The following is a 27,441-nucleotide window of genomic DNA, read 5'->3' on the forward strand; positions in this document are numbered from 1 at the left end:
AAGAGGAGGCTCCCGAGATCCGGAAAATGGTCCAGATTTTCCAGGATCTTGCCACTGATCTTAAGCAATGTGGGGAGGTGATGTACTGTGGGAGATGGTTGGAAGAGGACCTTAGTTTGCTGGGTGTTTAGTGAAAGGCCCATTTTCTCAAATGCTTCGGAGAAGGAGTTGACAATGACCTGGAGCCCAGTTTCTGGGTGAGCCTCATCTGTGTACTGAAATTTTATGACTGAGGTTGGAGTGGTTTTGGTTTTGGATTGAAGGCATAAGCTGAATAGTTTCCTGTCTGATCTTTAGATTATCTTCATGTCTGTGGGTAATTTTTTGGAGGTGAGGTAGAATGTTATAGTAAGGAAAATGGAGAAGAGTGTTGGTGCCTTGTTTGACCTCAGTTTGACCTCAGTTTTCACTAAGATAGGGACCATGGTGATTCCATTAGTGAGGATCAAGGCTTGTATCTCATTGTGGAGTAGGTGGATGATGGTAGGCCTTTACACTTAGAGGGACAGCGAATATAATGAGGTCTGTTGCTTGCAAAACTCAAAACACAGTGTCCAACATTAGATGCTGGTGGATCATATCAAACAACATGTCCCCTTCTGCCATTAGCAATGGGCAGAGTACAGACTGTACCCAACCAGCCTGTGCTTACAAACCTTAAAACACAATTGGCCTCGCAGTATGGTGCACTTGTGTATGCTGGAAGCTACATAGACAGGGTTCTGTTCTTTGCAGACAGAAAGAACATGTACATATATTGCCCCTGTTTCAGCTAAACAAAATAAGTGACAGCCATTCGCTAGTTCATTCCTCAGGGCAATGCCTTAACCAATCAGAGTCAAGCTGCCTGGTTTAAATTTCAACAATGCTTGATAGTTAACTGTCAGTCACCACCAACTGGTGCATTCTCCATGGTAATGTCTCTCCCTACCAGAGTCCACTTGCCAACCAATCAGCACTCTCTTCTCACACAGTATAAATTGTGGTTTCCTTTACATTTGGTATTCTTGCAAATTGTCCTGATGAGTGCAAGACATAAAGCTTAAAAAAAGTCTCTTCTTTTCAGCAATATTTTCAAAGTCATGATTAAGTAACTTCATAGGGTCAGGTTTCTCTTAATAATATCTTTCGACTTGACCAAACCAGCACAAAAGACCAGGGGCAGAATTTTTAGCTTGGCGGGTGGGTGCGTGTCCGATCTGATCGGATATGAAATTGCGCGAGATGACATCGGGCGAGCTTCCCAACGCCATCACACGTCCGGGCGATACTTCCGACTTTTGTCCACACCAGCCGACAATTAAGAGGCTAATTAAGGTAGTTAAAGGTGCAATTGTCTCCGATTTTGCATGGCCCTGTCCAACCTTATGGTTCGCAGACTTTGCATTTTTTATGAAACCTCATCCAAGGGCGGGATGAGGTTTCCATTGTTATTTGAAAGAAAAAGAAAAATCTATGGAAAGCGTTTTTATCAGGCATATGTTCAGGTGACTGATTTTGATGCTTACACATTGTTTTCCTGATTTAAGAAACTTTAATTAGTGCTTTTCAGGTCTTCAGCTCCCTGAGGCAGCTCTCTGCCTTCAGGGAGTTTTCTCTCAGCGCTGGCCCACACCCACGCTGATGTTAGCGCCTGCCCTCTTCCCACCCTCACCCCAGCAGCACTGAGCTGCTCAGCACGCACTACACGCTGGCTGTTAATTGGCCAGACCTGAAAATCCTGCCCCAGGAAATTTTTAATGTAAGTTACATTCAAATCTACTTATGTTGTTGTTTTGTGTAATATTTTGTAATGGTTTGAGATTCAATTCACCTGGCTCAGGCCCCAAACTACAAAACTGACCATGACCCCGGGTCGGAATTGCAAGATTGCAACAACTACAAAGCCCAGGAAGGCTCCTTAAATTGTATTCTGTTTCTTAGGCACGTTTTAAAAGCTTTTTAATGTCACAAAATAATTTACCAGGAAATTGACTGATGTAGACCAGTGAATGGTTCTGAATAGTTATGAAAGGACATAAAGCGATTCTGTGATTTTAAATTGAATTATTTACAGATGGCACACTGGGTACTTTATTTTTGCTGATCAACCTGTTTTCAGCTTTATTAATAAAACCACACCAGGAATACTTTAATGGAAATTTCAGGTTTGTGATTATGCAAATTAATTTTCACATAAACTTGAAGCCTAACCTCCCTCCCTTCATGAGTTCTCTGCCCAAAGGCCAGTCTGACCCGCAGCATCCCATGGGGTGGGTAAGGAGGCAGGTCCTGAATCCACTCCAACCAGAATGGGGATCGAACCCCATGCTGTTGACACCAATCTAATCCACACCAGCCAACTGAGCCAACCAGCAAGGAGCTTGAGATGCTATGACAACATACACTTTTACAGGCATGTTGTAGTCTGGGGCTATGGATAATGATGGTGGAGGCTCCAATGTTCTTTCCATCACATGGCTGACCTCTCCTGATCTCTCCTGCACTTTCTACCTGTCATTGGCCTGTGTTGGAAAGATTTACAAGTTGATACTCAGCCTTTCTTGGCCGCGTTATGAACACACCTTCCTTGACCAACAACTCCTGAAGTAGGACTCAGACCTGGAGCTTCTGTCTCCGAGACGCTGTCATTCAGTTCAACAATTTCACACCCGAATATCTGGCCCATTTTTTTTCCTTTTTAGTCAGCTGCACACCTGTCCCAGGCACACCTTTTGTTTCTTTGTGAAAGGGACACCACGGGGCCTCTTCCAGCCAAACTTAACCTGTACAATTTCAAGCGCACCTTGGGCATATTTTCCTCATTGTGAACCAAAAGTAGAAACTCTACCCTAAATATGTTCTACTACCCAGCGACTACTGGAACTTCACACTGAACACTTTGATTTCCAGCGTATCTTTGAAATGCTTTTGAAGGAGGAATGCTGGTTCTATGTTGTATGCCAACCTTACTTATAACTAAAAACCTGTCTGTTTTATTCTTTATTAGCTGGGAAGAGAATGTGTTTGTTTATGACTTGGTTAACAGTCGCGTTCCTGGAATACCTACCGATATTTGGATAGGTCTCCATGATAGAAGAGTGGTAAGTCCAATTTATAAGTATCTGGTGGTAATTAGTTAGTAAAGTACTGCTGCATTTCAATGTATTTAATGCTGCAGATCAGTTACTATCTCAGACAAAAAGTAACAATGAATATGAAGTCAGGGGCCTGGATTTTCGAAGGATGGCGAGGTTGGCACCCACTGTGGGTGGGATTTGAAATTCACGGTCCTGAAGATCATCTCTGAATCCCAACACATCCAGGACACTTGGCAATTTTGAAAAGACATGCAGGGTGGGGGTTTCAAACCCACTCGTCATCGATTACCGGCCCCTAAATGTCCTTAAGAGACTTGTTAAGGATCCCTCTCTAGTACAGAATTGAAGTTTTAAACGTTATTTTCGGTGAACCCGAACGGCCTGTTGCATGTTTTCTCCACCTTGCTGTCACACTGACATCTCTGTTCTCAGTCTGCTGCACTCAGTCTGCTCACTGCTCCCGTGAGGCTCAACAGAATCTCGAGCAACAGCTCCTCACCTTTCGATTTGGGTCCTTACAGTGTCTGGACTCAACACTGAGCCCAACAATTTAAGACCATAATATCTGCCCCACTTTTTTCCTCTTTTCTTTGAATGTTTCCTTTTTTCTCTTAGTTTCGTTTTCTGTCAGCTGCACACCTGCTCCAGGCACATCTTTTGTTCCTTTTCTTGCCCCACCTCCATTCCCTTTAGCCCCGGAAGACTAACTCTCCTGTCATTCAATCTCTCCTTACTTTCACCCTGTCACAGACCTTCCTTTTGTCTTTGTCCTACCCACCCCTTACTCAAAATCTATTACATTTCAATCTTTTTCCGGTTTTGGTGGCTGGTCACAGACCTGAAACGTTAACTCTGTTTCTCTCTCCACAGATGCTACCAGACCTGCTGAGTATTTCCAGCATTTTTTGTTTTATTTCAAAGCTTCCCTCTCTTTGTCTTTTGACAAGTTTTTCTGGGACCTACTTGTGCCGGTGTGAGTGTGGGACCTTCTCATGGTCACTTCCGGCTCTATCAATGGTGCCAGCTGTCTGAATGGCTGCCTGCTCTCCTTGGCAAGACAGTGGCAACTCTCAGCATGGATGCCACCTGTCTTTGCCACTGACACCAGACAAACAACTCCTACCTCCTGGCGGACTTGGCATTACTGGTTGAGCTCCAATCCCGACTCCTGGCCAATGGGTGAACTTAAAGTTAGTGTCACGAGACTTTTGAGACGTGAGGTCGGGACCCAGAATTCATCCACGTGCCGGGTTCCTGACTCCGCTTGAAATTCCAGCCCGTTTTTCTGCAGGATTGGATTTTCCTCGTTGAGAATCATTGCACAATCGGCCAATCGCTTTTGGCGGCAGCTGTTGTCTATTTGATTTGAGTTATTTTGTCCACTCGGAGGAAATCATAAAATATTTTTCAAGACAACATATAGATAAGTAAGAATGCTTTGTGTGAACAAGGGACCAGAATGAGAACAAAACCCGCCATCAATAAACCGTGGTTGCTGACCTATTTAAAATAACAGGGGATTCTGAGAAAAACAATAAAGGAGGAACAGGAATAGACACTCCCTTCGGCCCCTCGAGCCTGTACTACCTACAATTAGACTGTGGCTTCCCTTCTTCTCAGCTCCACTTGTTCACCTTTCATCCCTAAAGGGAACCTCATAAAAATCTGTGAATCTCAATCTTGAGATTATCAGTTGACCCAGCATCCACAACCAGTTGGGGGTAAGATTCCTGGTTACCAGTGCCTTTTATGTGGAAAAACGATTACTGACTTAATTCTTGAATTCTGCACCCCCCAGCCCCTGCTCCCCACGCCCCCACCCCTCCACCCCCACTTCCCCCCTGCCCTCTGCTGCTTGTTCTACATTCCACCCACCCCCCCCCACCACCAGAGTAATGAACTGTTCTGGACCTACCACATCAAATTCTTTTATTGCCTTCATCACCACAAATCTATCACCCCACGACTTTTGAAACTCAAGGGACTAACAACCAAGTTGATGCAATTTGTCTTCATGATTCAACCTTTTAGCCCTGCTATAATTCTGGTGAATTTGCAATACGTCTTATCCAAATTCCCTTGAGCTAAAGACAATCATTGCATTTGTCTTTTTAATGACTCTGTGCCTCTGTTTAGAGTTTATTGACCTGACCACATGCACATCCTCAGTTCCCAGTATGCACCATTAAGAAAATATTCAGAATTGTCTGTCTTGGATCCAAAGTGAAAGCATCAAATCCTGAAGATTTGTCTTTTCTTTTATTCATTCACAGAATGTGGGTTTCGCTGGCTGGGCCAGCATTTATTGCCCATCCCTAGTCGCCCTTGGGAAGGTGGTGGTGAGCTGCCTTCTTGAACCGCAGCAGTCCATGTGGTGTAGGTACACCCACAGTGCTGTTAGGGAGGGAGTTCCAGGATTTTCACCCAGCGACAGTGAAGGAACAGTGATAAATTTCCAAGGCAGGATGGTGAGTGGCTGGGAGGGGAACTTCCAGCTGGTGGTGCTCCCATCTATCTGCTGCCTTTGTCCTTCTAGATGATAGTGGTTGTGGGTTTGGAAGATGCTGTCGAAGGAGCCTTGGTGAATTCCTTCAGTACATCATTTAGATGTACACACTGCTGCTACTGTGTGTCGGTGGTGGAGGGAGTGAATGTTTGTGGATGTGGTGCCAATCAAGGGGGCTGCTTTGTCCTGCATGGTGTCAAGCTTCTTGAGTGTTGTTGGAGCTGCACCCATCCAGGTAAGTGGGGAGTATTCCATCACACTCCTGACTTGTGCCTTGTAGATGGTGGACAGGCTTTGGGGAGTCAGGAGGTGAGTTAATTGCCACAGGATTTCTAGCCTCTGACCTGTTCTTATAGCCACAGTATCTATATGGCTAGACCAGTTCAGCTTCTGGTCAATGGTAACCCCCAGGATGTTGATAGTGGGGGATTCAGCGATGGTAAAGCCATTGCATGTCAAGGGGAGATAGTTAGATTCTGTCTTGTTGGAGATGGTCATTGCCTGACACTTGTGTGGTGTGAATGTTACTTGCCACTTGTCAGCCCAAGTCTGGATATTGTCCAGGTCTTCCTGCATTTGGATATGGATTGCCTTAAGTCTTGTCTGTCTTAAATCCTATTATTTTCCTTATTATCGTTTTCTTATTAATTATATTAAAACCAATAAATTGCTCCTCGACTTATTTTAATGTTTCCTTGCATTTAACCGTCTACTGTGAAATGCTTTCATAACACTTCCCCGTTATCCATTATTGTCTTTAATGGACCTGTATTATTCCTCAACGCTCTCTTTCTCAAGATGTTATTTTAAAATTTACCTTTTGACATCTTATCACTTTGTATCCCTCTGTTATTTTTAATAGCTCTCCCAGTCTGCTCGATTATTACCTTGTTTTATGTTGTGTAAGGTGGGATGAAGCAGAACCCAGTAGAGTCTGACTAAACCAAAACTCAAGGAGTGCTGGATATTCTTCTCTAAACAATTGACTTAATGGACTGAGAAAAAATGTTTAAAGCTGTTACTTGTGTTCGATGATAAGCATGTGTTCTATTTTACTGAACTGAGGATAAGCCATGTGAAAGGATTTACATTTATATAGCACCCTGCCACAACTCTTAGAGCACAGTGAATACTGTTGTTAGGTAGACAGACACAGGAGCAAAAGTCCGTGCAGTGAAATTCCACAGTTGGCTTGATGACATGTTGATCAGCTTTGCAGTTGGAAGGAATGATGCTGAGATCGGCTCCAAAGAGAACCAGAGGATCTTCAGCATTCACCTGAAAGGACAGAGCAGCTTCTGTTTGCCACCTCCCTTAAAGGCTAGCACCTCTGACCACGCAAACTGCATTGGTGCAGGATTTGAGCTTCTAACTTAGAGATATAAGTATTGTTAATTGATTCAGACAGAGTCTTGTAGACAAACAAGATGAGTGCCATCGAAGATATATAATTCCCATTGTTACTCAACCAAATCAGACAGGTTTCAATATTTTTGATTCATTATTGGATTATTATTTCTTAATTTCCTTGGCCAGGACTTTTACGATGGTGGGGTTTCCCTTCCTGCCATCCGAAGAATTGGCGCCGAGCACTTTGCCACCAATACAGGTGGCCCCACAGCCATTTAACGTTTCAACAAGGGTTAATTTTCTGGAGGTGCACCTCTCTGCCCCTCACTCGGGAGGAAGTCCCACCTCACAGAGTCAGCGGTCAATCTGATTGGCTGGCAGCTCTCTAGTCCCAACAGTGCCAGAAGCTGCAGTGGACAGGACTGGAACTGCAAGCAGTCTCCAGAATCTAAGTCCCAGGAATCCTGGACCAGGTAAGTTGGGGGGTGGTCTCAGGGTGGGGAGGGGAGGGGAAGGGAGGCCCAAGGGGGTGGGCAGAACTGGGTGGGGAGGGAGCACCCGCAGGGGCCAGACCTTGTTGTGGGGGTGGGTGGGGGAGGTTAGTGGGATGGCTGATGTTGATAGGAGGCCGTTGTTGGGAGGTGCCTCACTGCCTCACCACCCGAGGTCTGAACCGGGTCACTTTCTGGGCTTCCTTGCTGACTCTGAACTCCTCCTGCCAGCCTGAAAATTGAGGCTGGGTGAGAACCGGTCTTTAAGTGATCATTCATGGGCCATTCAATTGGAGCAAGGGCAGGTGGACTGGCCTAAGCCTCACCTATTCCAGTGTAAAATGTGGAGAGGTCGGGAGGGGTAGCAGCCCTGTGGGAAGGCCATGCAAGGGATTTTACAGGCCCTCTCCCCCCACCTCCTGAAAAACCCACCAGCAGGGGACATGAGTTCTCAACGACCTGTAGACCACCTTTCCTCACAGCCTGCAACTTCACCCCGATGAAATCATCTCCATTAAAGCCGGTAGGTGGGTTGTAATGTTCCATTCCAAATCTATCAAAAGTTCTTGGTAATCCTGTGAAAATTCATGGAGGTGACATTGTGATAGGGGTTTTCAATGATGAATCACAGAATCACTGAATCTCACAATGCAGAAGAGGCCCTTCGGCCCATCGAGTCTGCACCGACACGTGAGAAACACCTGACCTACCTAATCCCATTTATCCGCACTTGGCCCATAGCCTTGAATGTTATGATGTGCCAAGTGCTCATCCAGGTACTTTTTAAAGGATGTGAGGCAACCCGTCTCCATCACCCTCCCAGGCAGCGCATTCCAGACCCTCACCACCCTCTGGGTAAAAAGGTTTTTCCTCACATCCCCCCTAAACCTCCTGCCCCTCACCTTGAACTTGTGTCCCCTTGTGACTGACCCTTCAACTAAGGGGAACAGCTGCTCCCTATCCACCCTGTCCATGCCCCTCATAATCTTGTACACCTCGATCAGGTCGCCCCTCAGTCTTCTCTGCTCCAACGAAAACAACCCAAGTCTATCCAACCTCTCTTCATAACTTAAATGTTTCATCCCAGGCAACATCCTGATGAATCTCCTCTGCACCCCCTCCAGTGTAATCACATCCTTCCTATAATGTGGCGACCAGAACTGCACACAGTACTCCAGCTGTGGCCTCACCAAGGTTCTATACAACTCCGACATGATCTCCCTACTTTTGTAATCTATGCCTCGATTGATAAAGGCAAGTGTCTCAAAGGCTTTTTTCACCACCCCACTGACATGCCCCTCCGCCTCGCTTTGCTAATGTTAGTATTACCATCCTGCCTTGTTCCATAACATTTTGAGGTAGATTTTCAACTTGCTACCTGTGTTTAAAATTGGGATTCGGGATTAGCCAGATTTTCCTTCCCGCTGAGGTAAACGAAAGTGAAATGTTGGCAGTTTCTGTGGGCTGAATGTTATGTCCCACAGGCAGGCGTGGGCCCGACACGTTCAACCGCGCAAGAAGATGTCAGGCGAGCGTCCCAACGTCAGCGCGCACTCACGCAATATTTCACTTGGTGGGCGCGTGTGAAAGTCTGAAGCATTTCTGCCGACAGTTAAGAGGGTAATTAAGCCCGTTAACGCCGCAATTGTCTCCAATTTTTCATGGTCCGTCCAACTTTACAGTTGGCGGACGGGTCAATCGGCCAGGCGGCCTTTACATTTTTCTCAAGCCTCATCCAAGAGGGGGATGGGATTTCCGTTATAAAATAAAAAAAAAAATAAAAGCCTATGGGACAGCATTTTTATCAGCTATATTTTCGGGTACCTGATTGTGATGCATGAACATTTTTTTTTGCAGCTTTTTAAAACATTATTTGATGGGTTTTGGGGTCTGCGGCTCCCTGAGGCAGTCTGTCCGCCTTCGGTGAGCTCTCTCACTGCGCTCGCCCACACCCGCGGTGAGGTCATCGCTCACCCTCTTCCCGCCCCCCCCCCCCCACCCCCCCGCCGGCAGCGCTAAGCGTTTCAGCTTCTGTTTCACGCCGGCTGCTCGTTAATTGGCCACCCAGCGTGAAATCGTGGTTGGGAGCTGATCGCAGACGGCAGTCCCTTTCCCAACTGCTCCCAGGCTCACCGTTCGGGCACACCCACCAAAAGTAAAATTCGGGCCTATAGGTTTTATGCCTGATCACCCAGTTGAAAATCCAGCCCTTTTAGAGGGGGCTCACAGGCAGCTCTCTACCCACCAGACCAGCCATCAGGCAGGTGTGACTTTTCAATGGCTGCAGGGCTGGGGCTTGCTTGGGGAAGGGGAGAAGTGGCCTCAGGCAAGGGAAGAGGCTTCAGGGCAAGGGCTGTACTGGGAATGGAGGGTATCTCAGGGTGTGTGTGGGGCACATGTTGATCTGTGTGAGCGGCCTTAAGATGGTGAGGGCTGAGGAGGCAGCCTCCAGAGGAGATGAGGCCAGATGGAGATGTGAGGGTGTGTGTGAGAGAGTGAGTGGTGATGTCCCTTGAGCTGGCAGTGAGTGAGATGCCAGTGAATGTGTGATGGGTTTGTGAGTTTAGAGTGATGAGATGGTTGCCTTACCCTGGTGGCACAGATGAAATTATTGATCCTCTTTCTGCTTTGAGTGGCCAACCTCTTCTGTGCAGCATTGGCACTGATCACTACTGCCACCGCCTCCCAAGCCGGAGTGATGAGGTTGCTGTGGCCAAAGCGGGGGTAGAGGACATCGTGGTGGTGCCTCCGAAAGACATTCCCAGATGGGTCACTGATCTCTTCTTGGCTTTCAGGGTCATGCCTTCACTGGAGCAGTCGTGGGCTGCAAGCATTGAGAACTGTGCGGGTTGCTGCTGTTTAGATATGGCGCCCAGAGTGAGGAAACAGTGAGGTAACAGCATGGAGGGTGGTTCAGAGGCTGCACACCAGCGAGACAGTGTGTTTTCCGTGCCTGCATAATTAATGAGGTGGGAAATGGACGATATGGCGCAAAAACCACCATTGTGGCCGGGGTAAAACATCCTTTTTCCCGCCCAATACCGCATTTAGTTCTGGGGATGATTCAGCCCATTGTTTGAATAATTAGGATCTAATTATATGAAAAATAATGTTAGGGCCTATTAAGAGTTGTAAAATTAGGACGGTGTAATTTTTAAATAATGGAATCACTACAATGTTTTAAAAATTTGGGCCACCTCATTCATTGGAATATTAGACACTCTTGGTGCTTTCCTCCCCGCTGAGATAATTCTCCCCATCCCCACGGAAATACTTTTCCAATCTCCTCCGACTGATATATTTTTTCAATTGTATACTCCACCAGAGGTTGTTCCTCAGTACCAACTGCACCCTTCCCTTCTCTGCTTCCCATCCTTTCTCTGCTTTGCCATCATCTAACCCACCTGGCTCTCTTCTCTTCTCGACACACTTTCCCCCCTTCTTCCTCATTCTTCCCATCTTAACCCTTCCTTTCCTCATGCCCCATCTTCCCCCTTCATTTTATCTTGGTTGCTATCATCTAGCTGCTTGATCACCTTGTCCTATCACCAGAGATTGATTCATAACACAAAACTGTCAATGAGCTATTTCCAATATGTTTTGCCAATCATTAGCAGCATTTTCAACAGTTAGGATGAAGAGTGATTCATGTGTAAAATTGCAATCCAAAAGCTGTGAACCTTTTATATTGAGAATTGGATTTAATCAGGGTGTTAATGTCTGTACTTTATGATTTATATGTAGAACGCTGTCTGTAAATTGGACAAAACATGCCCATTATGAAAGTCTAACACCTATGCTCCAGTAAACTGCCCACCGCAGAAAATCATGCAACACACAACCAACATTTTTTGAGAGGCTGCCCAGTTACCAAGGTGTTCAAAACCACTCAACTAAAACGGCTCCTGCAATCGAATCTTCAAAAAAACTGCAGAATCAATGTTTTGTTGCTTAGCTACAATTTGGGCGCTCTCCCAAGCCATATTATTTGTGTTTTCAGCAAATTACACTTTCCATATAAACCTACATTCCACATGGGCCAAAAGCTGCAACTGGAGAGAATGGATGACTGGGAGGAGCATTCCTTAGCATTCGCAATACAGGCAGTAGTCCTTGGCTTTACGATGTTCGAGTTACAACGACTGGCACTTATTTGACATTTATAAATTGACACCTTGTTTTGACTTTCCCACATTGGTTTTGACTTCTCGACACCGCACCAGTGAGCAAGTTCAAACGTTCATTTGTGCGCATTGACGTTGTGCTGCCCATCTTCCTGACTCAAGATGTTCAGTTGCTGTTCTGAAGCTATTTTTTTACTTGATGAATCTCTGTGCTTTCAAACTTTTTCTTACCATTTAGCGTTCCTTTGCCATAATAATGGTATGTAAAAAATAATTAAGGCTTTAAAATTTGCCTATGCTTCTTAGATCATTTGTAAATAGGGGTAATGTACAGTGTACAGTACAGCACTGTATTATATTTCAACGTGTACTTTCAGCTTATGTGATTTTTAATCTCAACTTTATTGCTATTTACTACTTAAATACATTATTGTTGCTATATTACTCGTTCTTCACAGATTGAGTACAAAATTCTGGGCTATTTTGGTGAAAATAGGGTATTGGGCCTTTGTTCAGGAACCAATTCCCCATTTCTAACATTGCTCTTATGGGAAAATCAGTTCCGAGTTATGATGTTTCAATTTAAGACATGGTTTTAGGAACAATTATGTTGTAAGTCCGAGGACTGCCTGTATGATTAACAGTAAAAGTACTACTGGTTAGAAAACAGTGTGTAGGATTTCACAACATCACAAATTAGGAAGACAATTAATTTACATCTTATTAAGCATGCAAGACTCTTGTAACAAGAGACTTATTAATCAGTTTTATTCACAGAGATCCCTGTCAGAGCAAGGTGGGGTGTTAGACAGAGCAAAGGGTTAACCAAATAAACCAGCCCAACGATGCTGTTGCAGTTAATCCTGCCAATGGTATGCTCGAAAGAAGAAGAATAGGCTCTTGTTAGTTAGAAAAAATACAATCTTTGGAGGAATGACATAAGTATTGGCTTCTAAAATTTTATATATCCTGATAAACTCCCACAGCAAGATACTGCCAACTCAGAAAAACGTTCTTCCTTATGTGTTGTTACTAACTTTGAAGAATTGACACTCAATTTGAAATTTAATCCGTCAGACAAAATGAATTGCCTGAACAAAACTATCGATACCTATAATCTTTAACCACAAAGTTCCGAAAATGACCACATGTGGGTTTGATAAGAAATATAACACGTCTGGGTTTTTCTCGGCCCTCAATAGAGGGCGGACGCAATTAATTCCTGTTTCAAAGCACCTTCAGCACTGACCTGTCTTCAGCAGCTGAACTGCCACCAGCTGCCATTTTGAAAATCTGATTGTTATAAGATATAGGTAAAACCAATAATACTCTATGTTTCCTCATTATCATATCGTCCGCAACGTCACTACACCCCACATTGCTTTAATCAGAATGGAATCCATGAGATGTGATATTCATCTGATGGGTGAACTGAATATCAGAGTGATCTGATGATTTTATTAGCACAGAGGGGTAGACAGTACATTCATTAGGTTACCTACTGACATACTTAATGTTGTAACCTGTTGCCTCCACCACTTCTAAAAGAAAGGAAGGATTCCAAGCCGGTGTGTGAAGTTTAATGCCGAGTTGGAGCCACGCTCCTCTGTGCTCCTTCACCATGACAAGAGGACCTGAACAATCTGCCGGTGCACCAAGTATCTCTGTGCGTACTCCCATCAACATTCTCCAAAAAGTGCTCCATGTCGAAATCCTTATCCCAGTCCACTGCAGTAAAACTTGTCTGTAGCCTCACCTCCCGGGGATCTTGCTGATGTGCTAGTTTCCCTCGTAGCCTGGCTGTAGGTGATTTATACTAACTGACTCAGTACATGCAGATCCCTCCTCCACACCGCCCTCCATTCGCACAGTGTTAGTATCTGAGCTGTTCTGGTTGTGAGTTTCAGATCAAGTGATGCTGCTTCTTCATCAGATATCTGCTCTTAGCTCGTGCATTTTGTGATGAAGGTGGCCAGCTGGGAGGTCTTGGACATTTGGAAGTAGAAACAGAAGGTGGGGGGGTTGGGGTGAGGGGCAGGGGCGTGAAAGGCAAAAGGTTCATGATCACACTATCTGTCACTTACACTTTGTGATGGAGAGCAGGATGAAGGAGAAGCAGAACTTGAGAAGGTGCATAAGGCATGAAGCATCTTTCTTGAATGTTCTTGATGAGGTCAGATGCAGTGGCCTCGGTGACTGCTGGCCCTAGAAAGTGGAGCAGCATCTCCTCCGAAGGGGTCAGGAAAGACAAGTGTACCTGTCCCCCCGCCAGTACTCTGCTACTCCTTTCAGTTATGTCCTGCAAGAGAGGAGGCAGAGGGTTGGTGAGAGCTTGGGATGATGTTCCTGTCACAGTTAAATTGTTGAAAGGATGTGGAAACTGCGGGATGTCAATGTGAATGGGAGGGAGGCTTGCAGCATTGGGAAGTGTGTGAGGATGAGGTGCAGAATCTGAATGATCACCTGGGGCTGAATCTTCCAGTCAGTGTGCAGAGCGGGCCTGACACGCTGATGTGTAAAACGATGTGTGATGATGTTGGGCATGCGTTCCGATGTCATTTCAATATTTTATTCGGTGGGCGCACACCCCCTGCAGCTGTGCGCCCACCAAACTGTCATCAACAGCCTATTAAGGCCATTAAAAAAGTGATTAAACTGGCTAAGAATGGTGCCCGTCCAACCTTAAGGTTGGCGGCAGGCGAAGAGCCCAAGCGGCCTTTGCGTTTTTCAGGAAACCTCATCCACGGGCAGGATGAGGCCTCCTGAAGCTTTTACGAAATAAATAAATAAATAAATTTTGCTAACTTCACAAACACGGCCCCAGCTCATGTGACGCGGTCACCCGAGGGGGCGTATTTAAGTAAATTTTTACCTTATTTGTTAAAAGGTTTTCTAATCCATTTAATCTCTAGGAGGCACGGAGCTACCTCAGGGGCATTTTTGCCACGCAGGGCCCCCTGACTCTCCCTCCTCCCCCGCCCGCACACAGGTGGTGCTGCACGTTACGCTGGGCAGGCCTTAACGGGCCCGCCTGTATAAAATGGTGGCGCGCAGCCGGCCGCAGGTAGCGATCGGTTCCGCGCCCGCTTGTGCCTGCCCCTGCCCAATCCTGGCATAGAAACCGCCCCCCCTCCCCCACTCCCCCCCTCCGGCCACCCACCCCCTGGTGTGTGGCTTCAAAGGAGAGCAGTGAAATTGCTGAATCCAGAGGACAAGAAGTGACGCGACCAGGGATTACGCCTTCCAGTTCATCGTGGCAGCCAGATGGACTGCCACCAGTCAGCCATCTTGTTCCTGACAGGATTAATCAGACCCAATCAAGTTCCAAGACCTTCGGACCCCTCACGAATGGTGCCCTGGGGCCCAGACTGCAGACCATCCTGCGCAGATTCTGGAAAGCAGCCACAGAGTGGGCGAGCAGGGGCAACGCCGAACGTTGGACCAAGGAGGTCACTGCAAGGGAGAAGGAGAGCACGGAGGGAGATTGTTACAAGTGCAACTGTAAATGACGATATCCAACCGAGAAAGGCCGAGGATGTGTGGAAAGAATCTGAAAGGCGACAAGTATAGAAACGCCAACAGGATGGTCAGCAACTCAGGAAAAAGCAGGAGGAAATACGTCAATGTTTTCAGCACATTTAGAACAACATCTCAAAGAACAGGAAAGAACCATAAAGATCACGCAAAATGCAAAGGGTCATCTTTTGAGAGAAAGTGAATTAACCTGCAGGAAAACGCACTCTTCCTTGCAGGAAATGTGGAACTCCAAGAATTCTTGGAAGTTGAACCCTAATCCTAATTTAAAAGCAAAATACTGCGGAAATAAAAACAGAAAGTGTTGGAAAAGCACAGCAGGTCTGACAGCATCTGTGGAGAGGGAAACAGAGCCAACGTTTTGAGTCCAATATGATTCTTCCTCGGGACTGGATTTGCAGGATTCCCAGTGGGGAAGCTGTTGTCTGCATAAATAGCCTAGCGATTGTTTTGTTGGGTGTGCACTAACTCTGCTCTTAAAGCTTGTTTTTTCAAGACAGTCTCTGACTGAAAGATAAGCTAAGGACAGAATTTTACTTCCCACAGGCAGGTGCCTAACCCGATCGGGCGTAAAATAACGCGTGATGGCATCGGGCAAGTGTCCTGATGTTATTGCACACTCACACGATATTTCAGTTGTTGGGCACACACGAGAGTCAACAGTGCGCCCACTGATAATTAAGGGGCCTATTAAGGCTATTAACCTATTTTTCACTGCCCGTCCAACCTTATGGTTGGCAAGCGGGCGAAACAGCCAGGTAGTCTTCGGGTTTTTGAGGAAACCTCATCCAAGGGCGGGATGAGGTTTCCAGTCATAATTTTAAAAAAACATTTGGGCAGAATTCTTATCATCAACAACTTTAGGTGAGTGATTCTTGTGTGTGGAAATTTTTTTTTGAGATTTTAAAATCTTTATTTAAGGGTTTAAAGTTCTGCAGCTCCCTGAGGAAGCTTTCTATCTTCAGGGAACTTTCATTGCATGCTCCCCTGCTCCTGTGCAAACTTCAGCGCTCGCTCTCCTTGCACCCCTACCCTGGCAGCACTGAGTCTTTCACCGTGCGTTTTGCGCTGGCTGGCTGTTAATTGGCCAGTCAGCGTGAAATCGCAGTCGGAGGCCAATCACGGACGGTGGGCCATTCCCCAGCTGCTCCTGAGTGCTTGGTGGGCATGCCCAACAATCTCAAAGTAAGACTTTGGGTTCATGAGATTGGGCTATGACTTCAGGTGCTAGGGAAGTAGAAACTGGTTGAAACTAGACAACAGGCAGAGCCATGGGATGATCTCAGCTGTGGAGTTTAGTGCAGGTAGGCTGTGAGGAGAAGACAGTCGTGGTGCAGCTGGAAAAGTCCCAAAAAGCTGGATCCATGAGTGGAGATGAGAGGGATCTGCAAAAGAATGCCTTTTGGTAGAATTTTTTCCTTTGGAACCTGGGTGGAGTAAAACTGCTGCTGAATGGAACTCGGTGGCTAAAGCCTCCAAGTAAAGGAACTAGAACTCTACCTGAGGAAGACAGAGTTTTGAAAGACTTTGTGGCTCAGGATATTGCCATATTTGCTGAATGGATATCGGAGAAATCTGTGAGATCCATCTCTGTTTTTTCTGCTATTTCAAGTGTAAGTTATAGTTTATATTAACTGCAATTTGCCTGTGAGTTCAAGCTTAATTTTGGTTTGATTGTTAAAGTAGAAGTTATAAAAAGTTAAATCCTGTCCATGGGCTTTTTCTTTGGGGTCATTCGGTAAATTAGTTTCTTTTAGTTTGTTGGTCTCCTCAAGGATCTTAAAAAGTCTCGAGCCCTGATTGCTATCTTTGTGGATGAGTGAGTGATGGGTGTGTGTTGCACTGAGCAGTGTGTGAGGCTGGTGGGGTGGTGATTAGGAGATGTCACGTGAATATGCATTCGCTGACCTTAAACACTTGTGTGCAGTCATTGAACTTTTTGCAGCACCGTAGCCAGGTTTTGCATGGCCAGCTGCTCCCATCCCCTCACAGGGTGTGCCTTGAGGTCACCCTGGCACCATGTGGAAACATGGCCTCTTCTCCTTCCTTCAAACTTCTGTACTAAGGCTCCCAGGACGGCATTGGGAGATCCTGGGAGCCCTTTTTCTTACATGTTGCTTCCTTAATAGAATTATTCCTTCCCTAAAATCCTTTCACGCACTCTTCCAAAAGCTGTTGTAGCCTGAATGCATCTCCCCTTTAAGAGGGGCAGGCTGCCTTTAAGAAGGTCTGGTAATTTGTAAGTCTTGCTAGTCCTGCACGTGCTTCTGAGAGTGCAGCCAGCCAGCAGTGTGTCTCATGTTGGGTTGCACAATCATTGAGATGATCGTGCAGCACTCATGCATGTTGTCTGCTTCATCTTGATCGGGCACAGGGTAATTGTGCATCTCGATCGAATTTTTAGCCCAAAGGTTCCTGTATTGTTAAACTGATTACCTATTTGTGATGATCCATTCATTATTTAATTTTTATTGTGAGAATTTTATTGTGTTATTTGGACAGGTTTATGTTAGTTTCATGAGGAAAACAATTGATTAGCTCACCATCAATTTGTTACTTTACCATATTGCTGATAAAACAATTAAAGATAATTCTCTTCCAAATAGAGAACGTACTGAGAATATGCCGCTGAATGATGTGATTTCGGAGCATAGTTGTCATCCAAGAAATTGGGAACAAAGGTCTGTGTTGGTAGGGAAGCCCCTCGTGCTGTAAATACTGGAATATGGTCAAGTTTTGTGGGATTAGGGCAATTCCCTCCATGACTGCTGAATCCCCTGAGAAGGCTAATTTTTTGCCCCCACTCCACCCCCCAGTCCCCTTGGTACAGGGCACTTGTGTAAAATACTGCTAATATAAAATATTGCTAATATAAAATATTGCTAATAAGAAATATTGTTTACCACATGTTTCTTTGGGCCTCAGGCTTGAAGCTGGGTTCGCCCTATTTACTCCAGGAAAATGGCCACTTTGCCTGCTTTCGCTGGACAATACTGGCTGCCAGGGTTACCCCAGATTCCTGTGAGACACGGGATGCAAGAGCCCCAATGTTGTGGGTTCCTGGCTCAATCACATCCTACACTGTTAGTCTTGTAATGTGCGCATGGAGACCCTGTACCTTAGAAGATCCTTCAGGATCCCCAATGTCAAACAAGGACTCAATTTAACTGCTCCCTGGGAGAGATTTTTTTTCTCTTCATTCATGGGATGTGGGCTTCACTGGCTGGGCCAGCGTTTATTGCCCATCCCAAATTGCCCTTGAGAAGGTGGTGGTGAGCTGCCTTCTTGAACCGCTGCAGTCCATGTGGTGTAGGTACACCCACAGTGCTGTTAGAAAGGGAGTTCCAGGATTTTGACCCAGTGACAGTGAAGGAACGGCCGATATATTTCCAAGTCAGGATGGTGAGTGACTTAGAGGGGAACTTCCGGGTGGTGGTGTTCCCATCTATCAGCTGCCCATGTCCTTCTAGATGGTAGTGGTCATGGGTTTGGAAGGTGCTGTTTAAGGAGCCTTGGATTTTCTGCTTTTTTTTTGACAGTAATTAATTTTGCGGACGTGTTAATGAATGATGGTCTTCAAAATTCTTGACAGGAAGGGGATTTTGAATGGACTGATGGAACAACATATGACTATAACTATTGGGATCGCAACCAGCCTGATGATGGAACACAGTTAACACAGGAAGAGGAGGATTGTGTGCAGATATGGTTCCGGCAAAACAGTGGTATGAGGTTTTAAGATATATAAAGCATCAAGGCTTAGATATGCATTTCTGTCACATAATATCAAACAAAATATATCTCTGGAAATTAATTATGGTTCATTTAGAAGGTGCTTAAAATGTGGAAAAACTACAGTGACAATATCAGATAAATTCCACTGCTCTTCAAATTTAAGAAAAGTAATTTAAATCATAATAAATGAAGGGAAATAAGGTCATATTAACATCTAAAAGCAAAATACTGCAGATACCGGAAACCTGAAATAAATCTGAAAATGCTGGACATACTTAATAGCTGCAGCTGTGCAGAGAAAACAAGAGTTAACATTTCAGGTCAGTGACTTTTTGTCAGAACATTAACCATATCCTTCATACACTTTTGTCGAGGGACTTTGTTAACTGCATTAATTTTAACGTTAATGTTAATTTGGTCCTGCTTGCCCTCCCTGTTTATAGGTAATACCAGATGTTACAGTGTTCTTTATCCCTACCATAAGAAATCTTTGAAATTAATGCTCCTACATGTAATTTTTGGATGCCATTCCATTTTAAGATATTTTCCACAATAGATAGAAAATCCTGGTTAGTGTATCCATGATTTTCCAATAAGTTGCTGTTGTAGCTAAGGCCCCACAACTGGCAATAGGGGATTCTCAACATATTGTGCCTGTAAAGTCAGCCTCACTAATGAAAATATTAACTGCAGACCTTGGATGGTCATTTCGTATCCTCCGTGTAGCACAGTGACAACATAGTATGAGATGTAATTTCCTAATTTAGATACAAGTATTAAATTTCACCTATTGGGAGGCATAAGTAGCATCTACATATCAAGGAGGTAGGCCCATCTTTGTTTTCCCGAGTTGGATTCATACAAGGTCTTTGACAAAATGCTGTAAATCAAGGCCAGTAGGTTTTAATTAGTTTAATTAGTTTTAATAATGTGATTGCACTAGAGAGAGTGCAGAGGAGATTTACCAGGATGTTGCCTGGGCTGGAGAGTTTTAGTTATGAGGAGAGATTGGATAGACTGGGGTTATTTTCCCTGGAGCAGAGGAGATTGAGGGGGGACATGACTGAGGTACATAAAATTATGAGGGGCATAGATAGGGTAGACAGGAAGGAACTTTTCCCCTTGGTGGAGGGATCAATAACCAGGGGGCATAGATTTAAGCTGAGGGGATATGAGGAAGAATGTTTTCACCCAAAGGGTGGTGGGAATCTGGAACTCACTGCCTGAAAGGGTGGTAGAGGCAGAATCCCTCATAACATTTAAGAAGTATTTGGATGTGCACTTACGATGCCACAGCATACAAGACTATGGGCTTAGTGCTGGAAAATGGGATTAGAATAGTTAGATAATTGTTTGACCGGCACAGACTCGATGGACCGAAGGGCCTTTTTCTGTGCTGTAGACCTCTGTGACTCTATGTTTTAATTATAAGATGTCAATCTGATGCAGTAACTGCCAACTAGGAACAAAGAAGAAATTAACCATGAAGAGATTTAGGCTGAACTGAGGGAACTTTGGACCAGGATGCTTGTGGGACCCCTCTGGTTACCATTACACATAAATTACTGGGATTTGTAGTCCCAGTTTGAGGTCATTTAATTTGAAGTTAAGGGGGACTAGGAACTCAGAGAATGCAACCAAGATCTTACAAAGGGACCTTGTCTGATTTTACACGTGGGATGATCAATGGTTAATACAGTTTAATTTGGATAAGCGCAAGCTATCACATATTGAAGGTAAACGTGTGAGGCCCATTCTCATCAGTGAAATAGAACTCTCCACAAGGGTGGTTGACTTATTGCTCAGCATATTCAGCTAGCCTGAGGTGACACCAAACAAATCAACTTGGATAAGCTAGTTTCAAATCTCCAGAAATCACCTTGTGTCACTAAAGCCCCCTGGTCAGGCTGCACCAGGGGTATTACCTCCCGTTCTGGCCGCTACCACATAAGGAGACTATTCTGCTCTCAGAGGGAAGCAATGTGTTAGCGAGTTGAAGTGTAATTAATGAGTAAATAAGTTGAATCTTTTCAGTGTCAAAAAAAAAGACATCTCAGAGATGACTTTGCAGAGATGAAAAGACAAAGGGATGGAGGAAGTAAAACTAAAATTACACTTTCAGATAGACCAGGGGACCCAGACAAAACATGTTTATTAAAGGTTGAGGAACCAAGGCAGGTCAATGGAGTTAACATGCCGATCAGCCCTGATGTAATTGAATGGTGGAACAGGACTGAGGGGCTGAATGGCCTCTTCCTGCACCTATACTTTTATGGTTGCGAGCAGCGAAATTAGGACTAAATATTTCTTTGAATTGGTAAATGGTTTTCCAGGATCAGGAGTTGCCGTGAGGGTGTTAAGTTCATTTAAAAAACTGGCTGGAAGCAGAAATCAGGGGCTGAATCTTCCGGTCAGCGTGAGGGGGCGGATCTGACACACCGAGGCGTAAAACGATGCGCGATGACATCGGGCGTGTGTCCTGACCTCATCGCGCATCATCTCGACATTCCGTTTCTCAGGAAACCTCATCCACGGGCGGGATGAGGTCTCCCGAAACTTTTATACAAATCAGTAAATTAATTTTCCCACCTTCCCAAACATGTCGCAACTCATGCGACACTGTCACACGGTGGGGGACATGTTTAAATCAATTTTCATATCCTTTAATTGAAATTGTTTCATTCTGTATTCACTCTTCCCCAGACAGCTCCCTGCTCAGGGCCCCAACTCTCCCTCCTTCCCCCACCCACACAGGGAGTGCTGAGCGCGTCACGCTGGGCGGGACTTAATTGGCCCACCCGCGCAAAATGGCGGAGCGCAGCCGATCGCGGGCGGGCGGCGATGGGTTCCGTGCCCCCTCCCGCCCAGCCCACCCGCCTTAAGTGAAATCCTGGCCCAGATTTGGCATCCTGGCCACTTAATAGCAGTGGAGTCAATGGAGGCTTTTGCATTTCAAATTATTTTGTAATCTTGTGTTCTCAGGGTTGTGAACCCATTTGAAAAGAAAATGGCTGAACTTTTCCACTTCTTCACCCTCTAACCTACAGTTTCCCATCCATTAAAATAATGAATAAGTGGAAAATTCCCAACGAGCGCCAAAGTCAAAAACTCTGCCAATAGCTTAAAGTGTTCAAGAGTTGTACATTGTAAACCAATAATGATGTACTTGCACAGGCTTGATGGAGTTAAGTTGTCCCAAAGAAGGTTCAACATTTTTTTTTTTAAAAGCCTCTCACCATGGTTGTATAGCGTATAAAATGACAGGATCTGAAAATGAACACAGAATTACATGAGTGTTGCTGAATTCACCTTCCTCTGATGTTAATTCATGTTACTTTACACTTTTTTCCAGTAAAATGTAATGTTCAACCTGATTACTTCAACTGGGATAAAGGGGTCTCAATGCATTTGAATAAAGGGATTAGCTTTCATCAACAGAGAGATGGCAAAAAAACCCTGCTTGAAGTTGGGAGGAAAGAGCAGATCCGTTGGTATATATAAAATTTATCCTCCTGATCTGCAGTCCCTGCTCCATCAGACTGAACACAACAGCCCTACAGCTCATTACTTTCAAAGGCTTGAGTAAATTGAAGAAGTGCTTTCGTGTACTTATAAATGTTTCTCTGCCATTTCACAGATAATTGTGCAGGAACCAGAGCAACATCGTTATCTCTCACGATTCCATTAAGAGCCAGAACATGATACAACATTCTGGGATTTGCAGTGCGTGCAGCAGAAGCAAATCATGACGGGGATGATTTTAACCCTCCCCACTTTGGTCCTTAGGTGCTGAGCAGCACCATGGTCAAGAAAGACAGGGGAAATGGGGAGTGAAGTGGGACAGGAGGTGCAAGGTGAAGCAGGTCTTCCATTCTGGCTGATCCTGATCAGAGTTCTTGTGGCGGGATATTTAGTCATTCTGCATTCCATAAAAAGCTTATCAAACACTTGAATCATATACAGAGATCTCTTGACTCCATGCCTTTTGTACTTGAAAGGATGCTTATCTACTCTACAACAGATTAGCATCTGTCAGAATAACTCGCAGCAAAGAGTCGATTGAAGACGGGTTATAGGCGTCTGTCAGAGAGATCTTGGAACCTTCTAAAAGAATTTTCTTCTGGCCTCCAGCAATGAGTGCCCCCCCACCACCCCCCACAAGGAATAACATGTGTCCACAGGCCCATTAACACCTGAGTAGGAGACGTGTTAGTGTCAGCACCAAGTCTGGTGCGAGAGTTTTGTAGGGGCAGCTCTGGGAGCAGATGCACTGCAGCGGGTGAAACTGTTGGATGTTCCCGACACTGGTGGAAGCTGGTGGAATATCTCGCTGAATCACAAGAAGAATCGTGGACACCAGCTTCTGACACTGCATCAAAATCACATCCTGAAATTGAGAGACTGCGCTCCCAGGATGAAGTTTCACTCAGTGGGGGCGCAGATTCCAGAATCCGGATCAAGGTTTTCAGAATCCCGAGGGCCAGGATTTTGAGCTCGGTGGTCCGGCACAGTCGGCAGACCCGGGAGCGGGCGGGAAGTGGCCCGCTACCCACATTCGGCCCCCACCGACCACGATTTCACGCTGGTGGGCCGAGCGTAAATGGAGCCTCCCCGAAGCTCAGGGAGGGGCGGCTGGGGGAGGGGGCCTGTTGGCTGCCGGGTCCAGTGGTGGCCCGGTGGCCGGTTTAAAACCAGAACAGTCAGACCCTGGAAGGCTGTTGGCGGCGAAGATGTTCGGTGTTGTCAACAGGAGATTATAAATGATGGATTCCAATGTGGCTGCAGACGCCAAGCAGGAGGGCAAGTCGTTTGGACACTTAGCTCCCCCCGGTTTTCTGATGAGGGTCTCGTGGTCCTCCTGGAGGAGGAGGCTGCCCGGTGGGGAACACTTGTCCCCAGGGTTGGAAGGAGGAGGCCACCGCACCTTACAAAAAGAGCTTGGGAAGATGTGGCAGTGCTGGTCAGCAGCCATGATGTTGTACGGCGCCTCTGAGTGCAGTACCGCAAGAGGTTTAACAACCTGCTACGCTCCGGGAAGGTGAGTACTGTGTTGGCACAGAGAAGTGTGGTGAAGTGTTCAGGTGTGGCTGTCCCCCCAGTGGAGCTCAGGGGTGTGAGAGTCTGAGCGCCAACTGCCAATGATGCCGGAGTTGGCCAAGGGGGTGAGCCCTGGCTGCTTGGACTGAGTGTCTTGTGGCTCAAGGACCATGACTCGGATGTGCCCTGTGAGGTGTTCCTCAGCTGGGGTTGGCCAGGCTGTAATGGAGCTGCAGGTAGAGAGGGGACTCATCACTGCTCCTCTGTCCTTTCAGGAGAAGATGATCCATAACAACATAGAGAGGTCACAGACAGGTGGAGACCCCCCCAAACCTCCTAGACCTAACCAGTTACGAGCAGGAGGACTTGGAGCTGGATAGGGGCCTTATCCCTCGGTCAGCCGGTCATGGAGAGGCTGGGGTGTCAGACGAAGGTAAAAGTGCAGGGCACAGAGGTGAGAGTTTCGGATGGTGCAAACATTTTGTGTAGTCTCCTCATTGATGGGAGCCTCAAAACTGGAATCCCCATTGGCACCATGATGCAGATTTCCATTCTCTCACCAGGATGCCTGGTATGCATTGTGCCTTTGCGAAGATGGTGTCCGTGACCTCTTGGATTCACTTGTGCTTAGAGGCTTGTGAAATCCCACACAGGTAACAAGTGGAGCCTGGAAGGAGCCACTGGCATACAAATTAAGCACCGCAGTCACTGTCACGGCCACTGGCAGTGGATGCCCTCTGTGTCCCCCTGGCACCAAATCCTGCAGATGTGACCAACCAGTTCCCTAGACATGTGCAGTCTTCAGTGACACTGGTTCTCAGTCACCTGCAGGAACGACAGGCGGTGTCTATAGACCCTGGATCTAGTGATGTACCTATGAGCGACGGCTCTCTGTGGATCTTCAGCTGTGTGCACAGCAGACCCGGCCTCCCCTTCATCTTGAGGGAGATACTCCTCCCTTTGCTGAGCCGGGTGCCTCCATCACTCTCTCCTTCTTCTTCTCTGCTCCCTGTCAGCCATGAGGCATTCCACTAAATCACCAGGCTCCATGATCCTGATGTTCTCCTCCTGCAGGATCAAGGAGAGAGACATGTGGGTTAGTATGGGTGTACTAAGGCGCTCTCTTGGTTAAGTCTGAAGGCCACTTCACGTATGCAGGAGAGTGCTGGTCACCACTTGGATGGCCAGTGTGTGGTGCGCTGATTGGCTGCCCGAAACCCTGCCCACCTCCGCCCCACTCCACTTGACCGATTGGCAGCAGCTTTGCCCATTGGACTGCACGTTGTGCTCTCAGCTCAGGTACAGGCATTCTCCTAACCCACACTGCAAGGCTGCACTGTTAGCTTGAACCATGATGGATACTGGTCCAAACCTGAATAAAGACGTTACAAGGAGCTGTGAGCACCTCCACCAGTGACTGCGCCATCCCCACCTTTCACAAGGGGATTGTACAACTTACCCAGTTGGCCAATTGTTCAGCTGCCCCCTAAAACTCACATTAATTTGCAGTCTGCACCCGAGGGGGGAAAGGTTCTGGAGCATTTGTTGTTTTTGCATTGCTTGAGTGGGCAAAAAAGCTTCAGAGGCTCGAATCCAAGCAGGTCAATGGAGCTACAACTGAACAGTCTCAGCTGCAGAAGAATGCTCACTTTTGACAAACTTTTCCAAGCGCGTGGCCACTTCCCTCACCCCACCACCCACCCCCCAGCATGTGCTTGTGGACTTCCTTCAGTCTGTGCTGCCTTGCGCCCCCCCCCCGCCCCCCGGCCTCCCCCACACTGCAGCCCTTGCCCTGGTAATGCACTGAAAGCCCCAAGGTTGTGTGCACTCACGTCCGAGTTCCCCTCGGGATTCAGGTCACCAGGTACACGCCGTTCTGAAGTCACGCCAACGTGGGCGGTACATTTGATGTGGGGGATGATTCCGATGTGAGGAAACAATAATGAGATGCAAATGCATTAAAATTAAGTTGGCATCATTTGGACAGCAGGAGACACAGGGAGAAGGGACAATCGCATCCTGGATTTACATCGCCAGGAAACATGACTAGGGCCTTCTCGCAATATTTTCTGCTCATGCCAGCAAACACGCCAATGGGAGCGGAAAATCCCAATGAACACTGAAACTATCACTGGTTTTGTATTTTTGGTAATCAGGTTCAGTGTGTCCGGTGAATGTGAGCTGTGCCCTTGATATTAACACATTAGTTGGTGCTTGAAACAATACAGGCGGAGACTGGTCAACTGGATGAAACACTGGTAGGGGTTTACTGGAACTAAGAACAGAGCACGAACACCATGTGTGCTTCTTCAATCACATCCAGCTCTTGACTTACAGTTACCCAAGATAGTCGCCCAACCTCGGACGGCCCGCTTCTATCTCCTACCCAAAATCCACAAACAGAACTGCCCCGGTAGACCGATCGTCTCAGCTTGCTCCTGCCCCACAGAACTCATTTCTCGTTATCTTGACTCCCTTCTCGCTCCCCTTGTCCAGTCCCTTCCCACCTACATCCGTGATTCCTCTGACACCTTACATCACATCAACAATTTCCAGTTCCCTGGCCCCAACCGCTTCCTCTTCACCATGGACGTCCAATCCCTCTACACCTCCATCCCCCACCAGGATGGTCTGAGGGCCCTTAGCTTCTTCCTCGAACAGAGGCCCGAACAATCCCCATCCACCACTACTCTCCTCCGTCTGGCTGAACTTGTTCTCACACTGAACAATTTCTCCTTCAACTCCCCTCACTTCCTCCAAATAAAAGGTGTGGCTATGGGTACCCGCATGGGCCCCAGCTATGCCTGTCTCTTTATGGGGTATGTGGAACATTCCTTGTTCCAGTCCTACTCCGGCCCCCTTCCACAACTCTTTCTCCGGTACATCGATGATTACTTCGGTGCTGCTTCATGCTCTTGTCGGGACTTGGAAAAATTTATTAATTTTGCTTCCAATCTCCACCCCTCCATCATTTTCACGTGGTCCATCTCTGACACTTCCTTTCCCTTCCATGACCTCTCTGTCTCAATCTCTGGTGATAGACTGTCCACCAATATCCATTACAAACCCACCGACTCCCACAGCTACCTCGACTACAGCTCCTCACACCCTGCTTCCTGTAAGGACTCCATCCCATTCTCTCAGTTCCTTCGCCTCCGTCGCATCTGTTCTGATGATGCTACCTTCAAAAACAGTTCCTCTGACATGTCCTCCTTCTTCCTTAACCGAGGTTTTCCACCCACGGTCGTTGACAGGGCCCTCAACCGTGTCCGGCCCATCTCCCGCGCATCCGCCCTCACGCCTTCTCCTCCCTCCCAGAAACATGATAGGGTCCCCCTTGTCCTTACTTATCAACCCACCAGCCTCCGCATTCAAAGGATCATCCTCCGCCATTTCCGCCAACTCCAGCATGATGCCACCACCAAACACATCTTCCCTTCACCCCCCCTATTGGCATTCCATAGGGATCGCTCCCTCCGGGACACCCTGGTCCACTCCTCCATCACCCCCTACTCCTCAACCCCCCCCATGGCACCACCCCATGCCCACGCAAAAGATGCAACACCTGCCCCTTCACTTCCTCT

The 27,441-nt window shown here is 46.5% G+C and overlaps 1 protein-coding gene across 2 annotated transcripts in view; it reads left to right on the plus strand.

Annotated features, from left to right (window-relative positions):
- clec19a (C-type lectin domain containing 19A) overlaps positions 1-27,441 on the plus strand; it is a 66,543-nt gene that overhangs the window by 30,564 nt on the left and 8,538 nt on the right. Inside the window, exons 3-4 of one of the 2 annotated variants that reach the window (XM_041205784.1) lie at positions 2,990-3,083; positions 18,678-18,810. In XM_041205784.1, the coding sequence (XP_041061718.1) occupies positions 2,990-3,083; positions 18,678-18,810 (227 nt within the window). The remainder of the gene's footprint in view (positions 1-2,989; positions 3,084-18,677; positions 18,811-27,441) is intronic. The other variant, XM_041205785.1, reaches the window with a different exon arrangement.

This window comes from Carcharodon carcharias, chromosome 15, assembly GCF_017639515.1.
Source record: "Carcharodon carcharias isolate sCarCar2 chromosome 15, sCarCar2.pri, whole genome shotgun sequence".
NCBI classification, from domain to species: Eukaryota; Metazoa; Chordata; class Chondrichthyes; order Lamniformes; family Lamnidae; genus Carcharodon; species Carcharodon carcharias.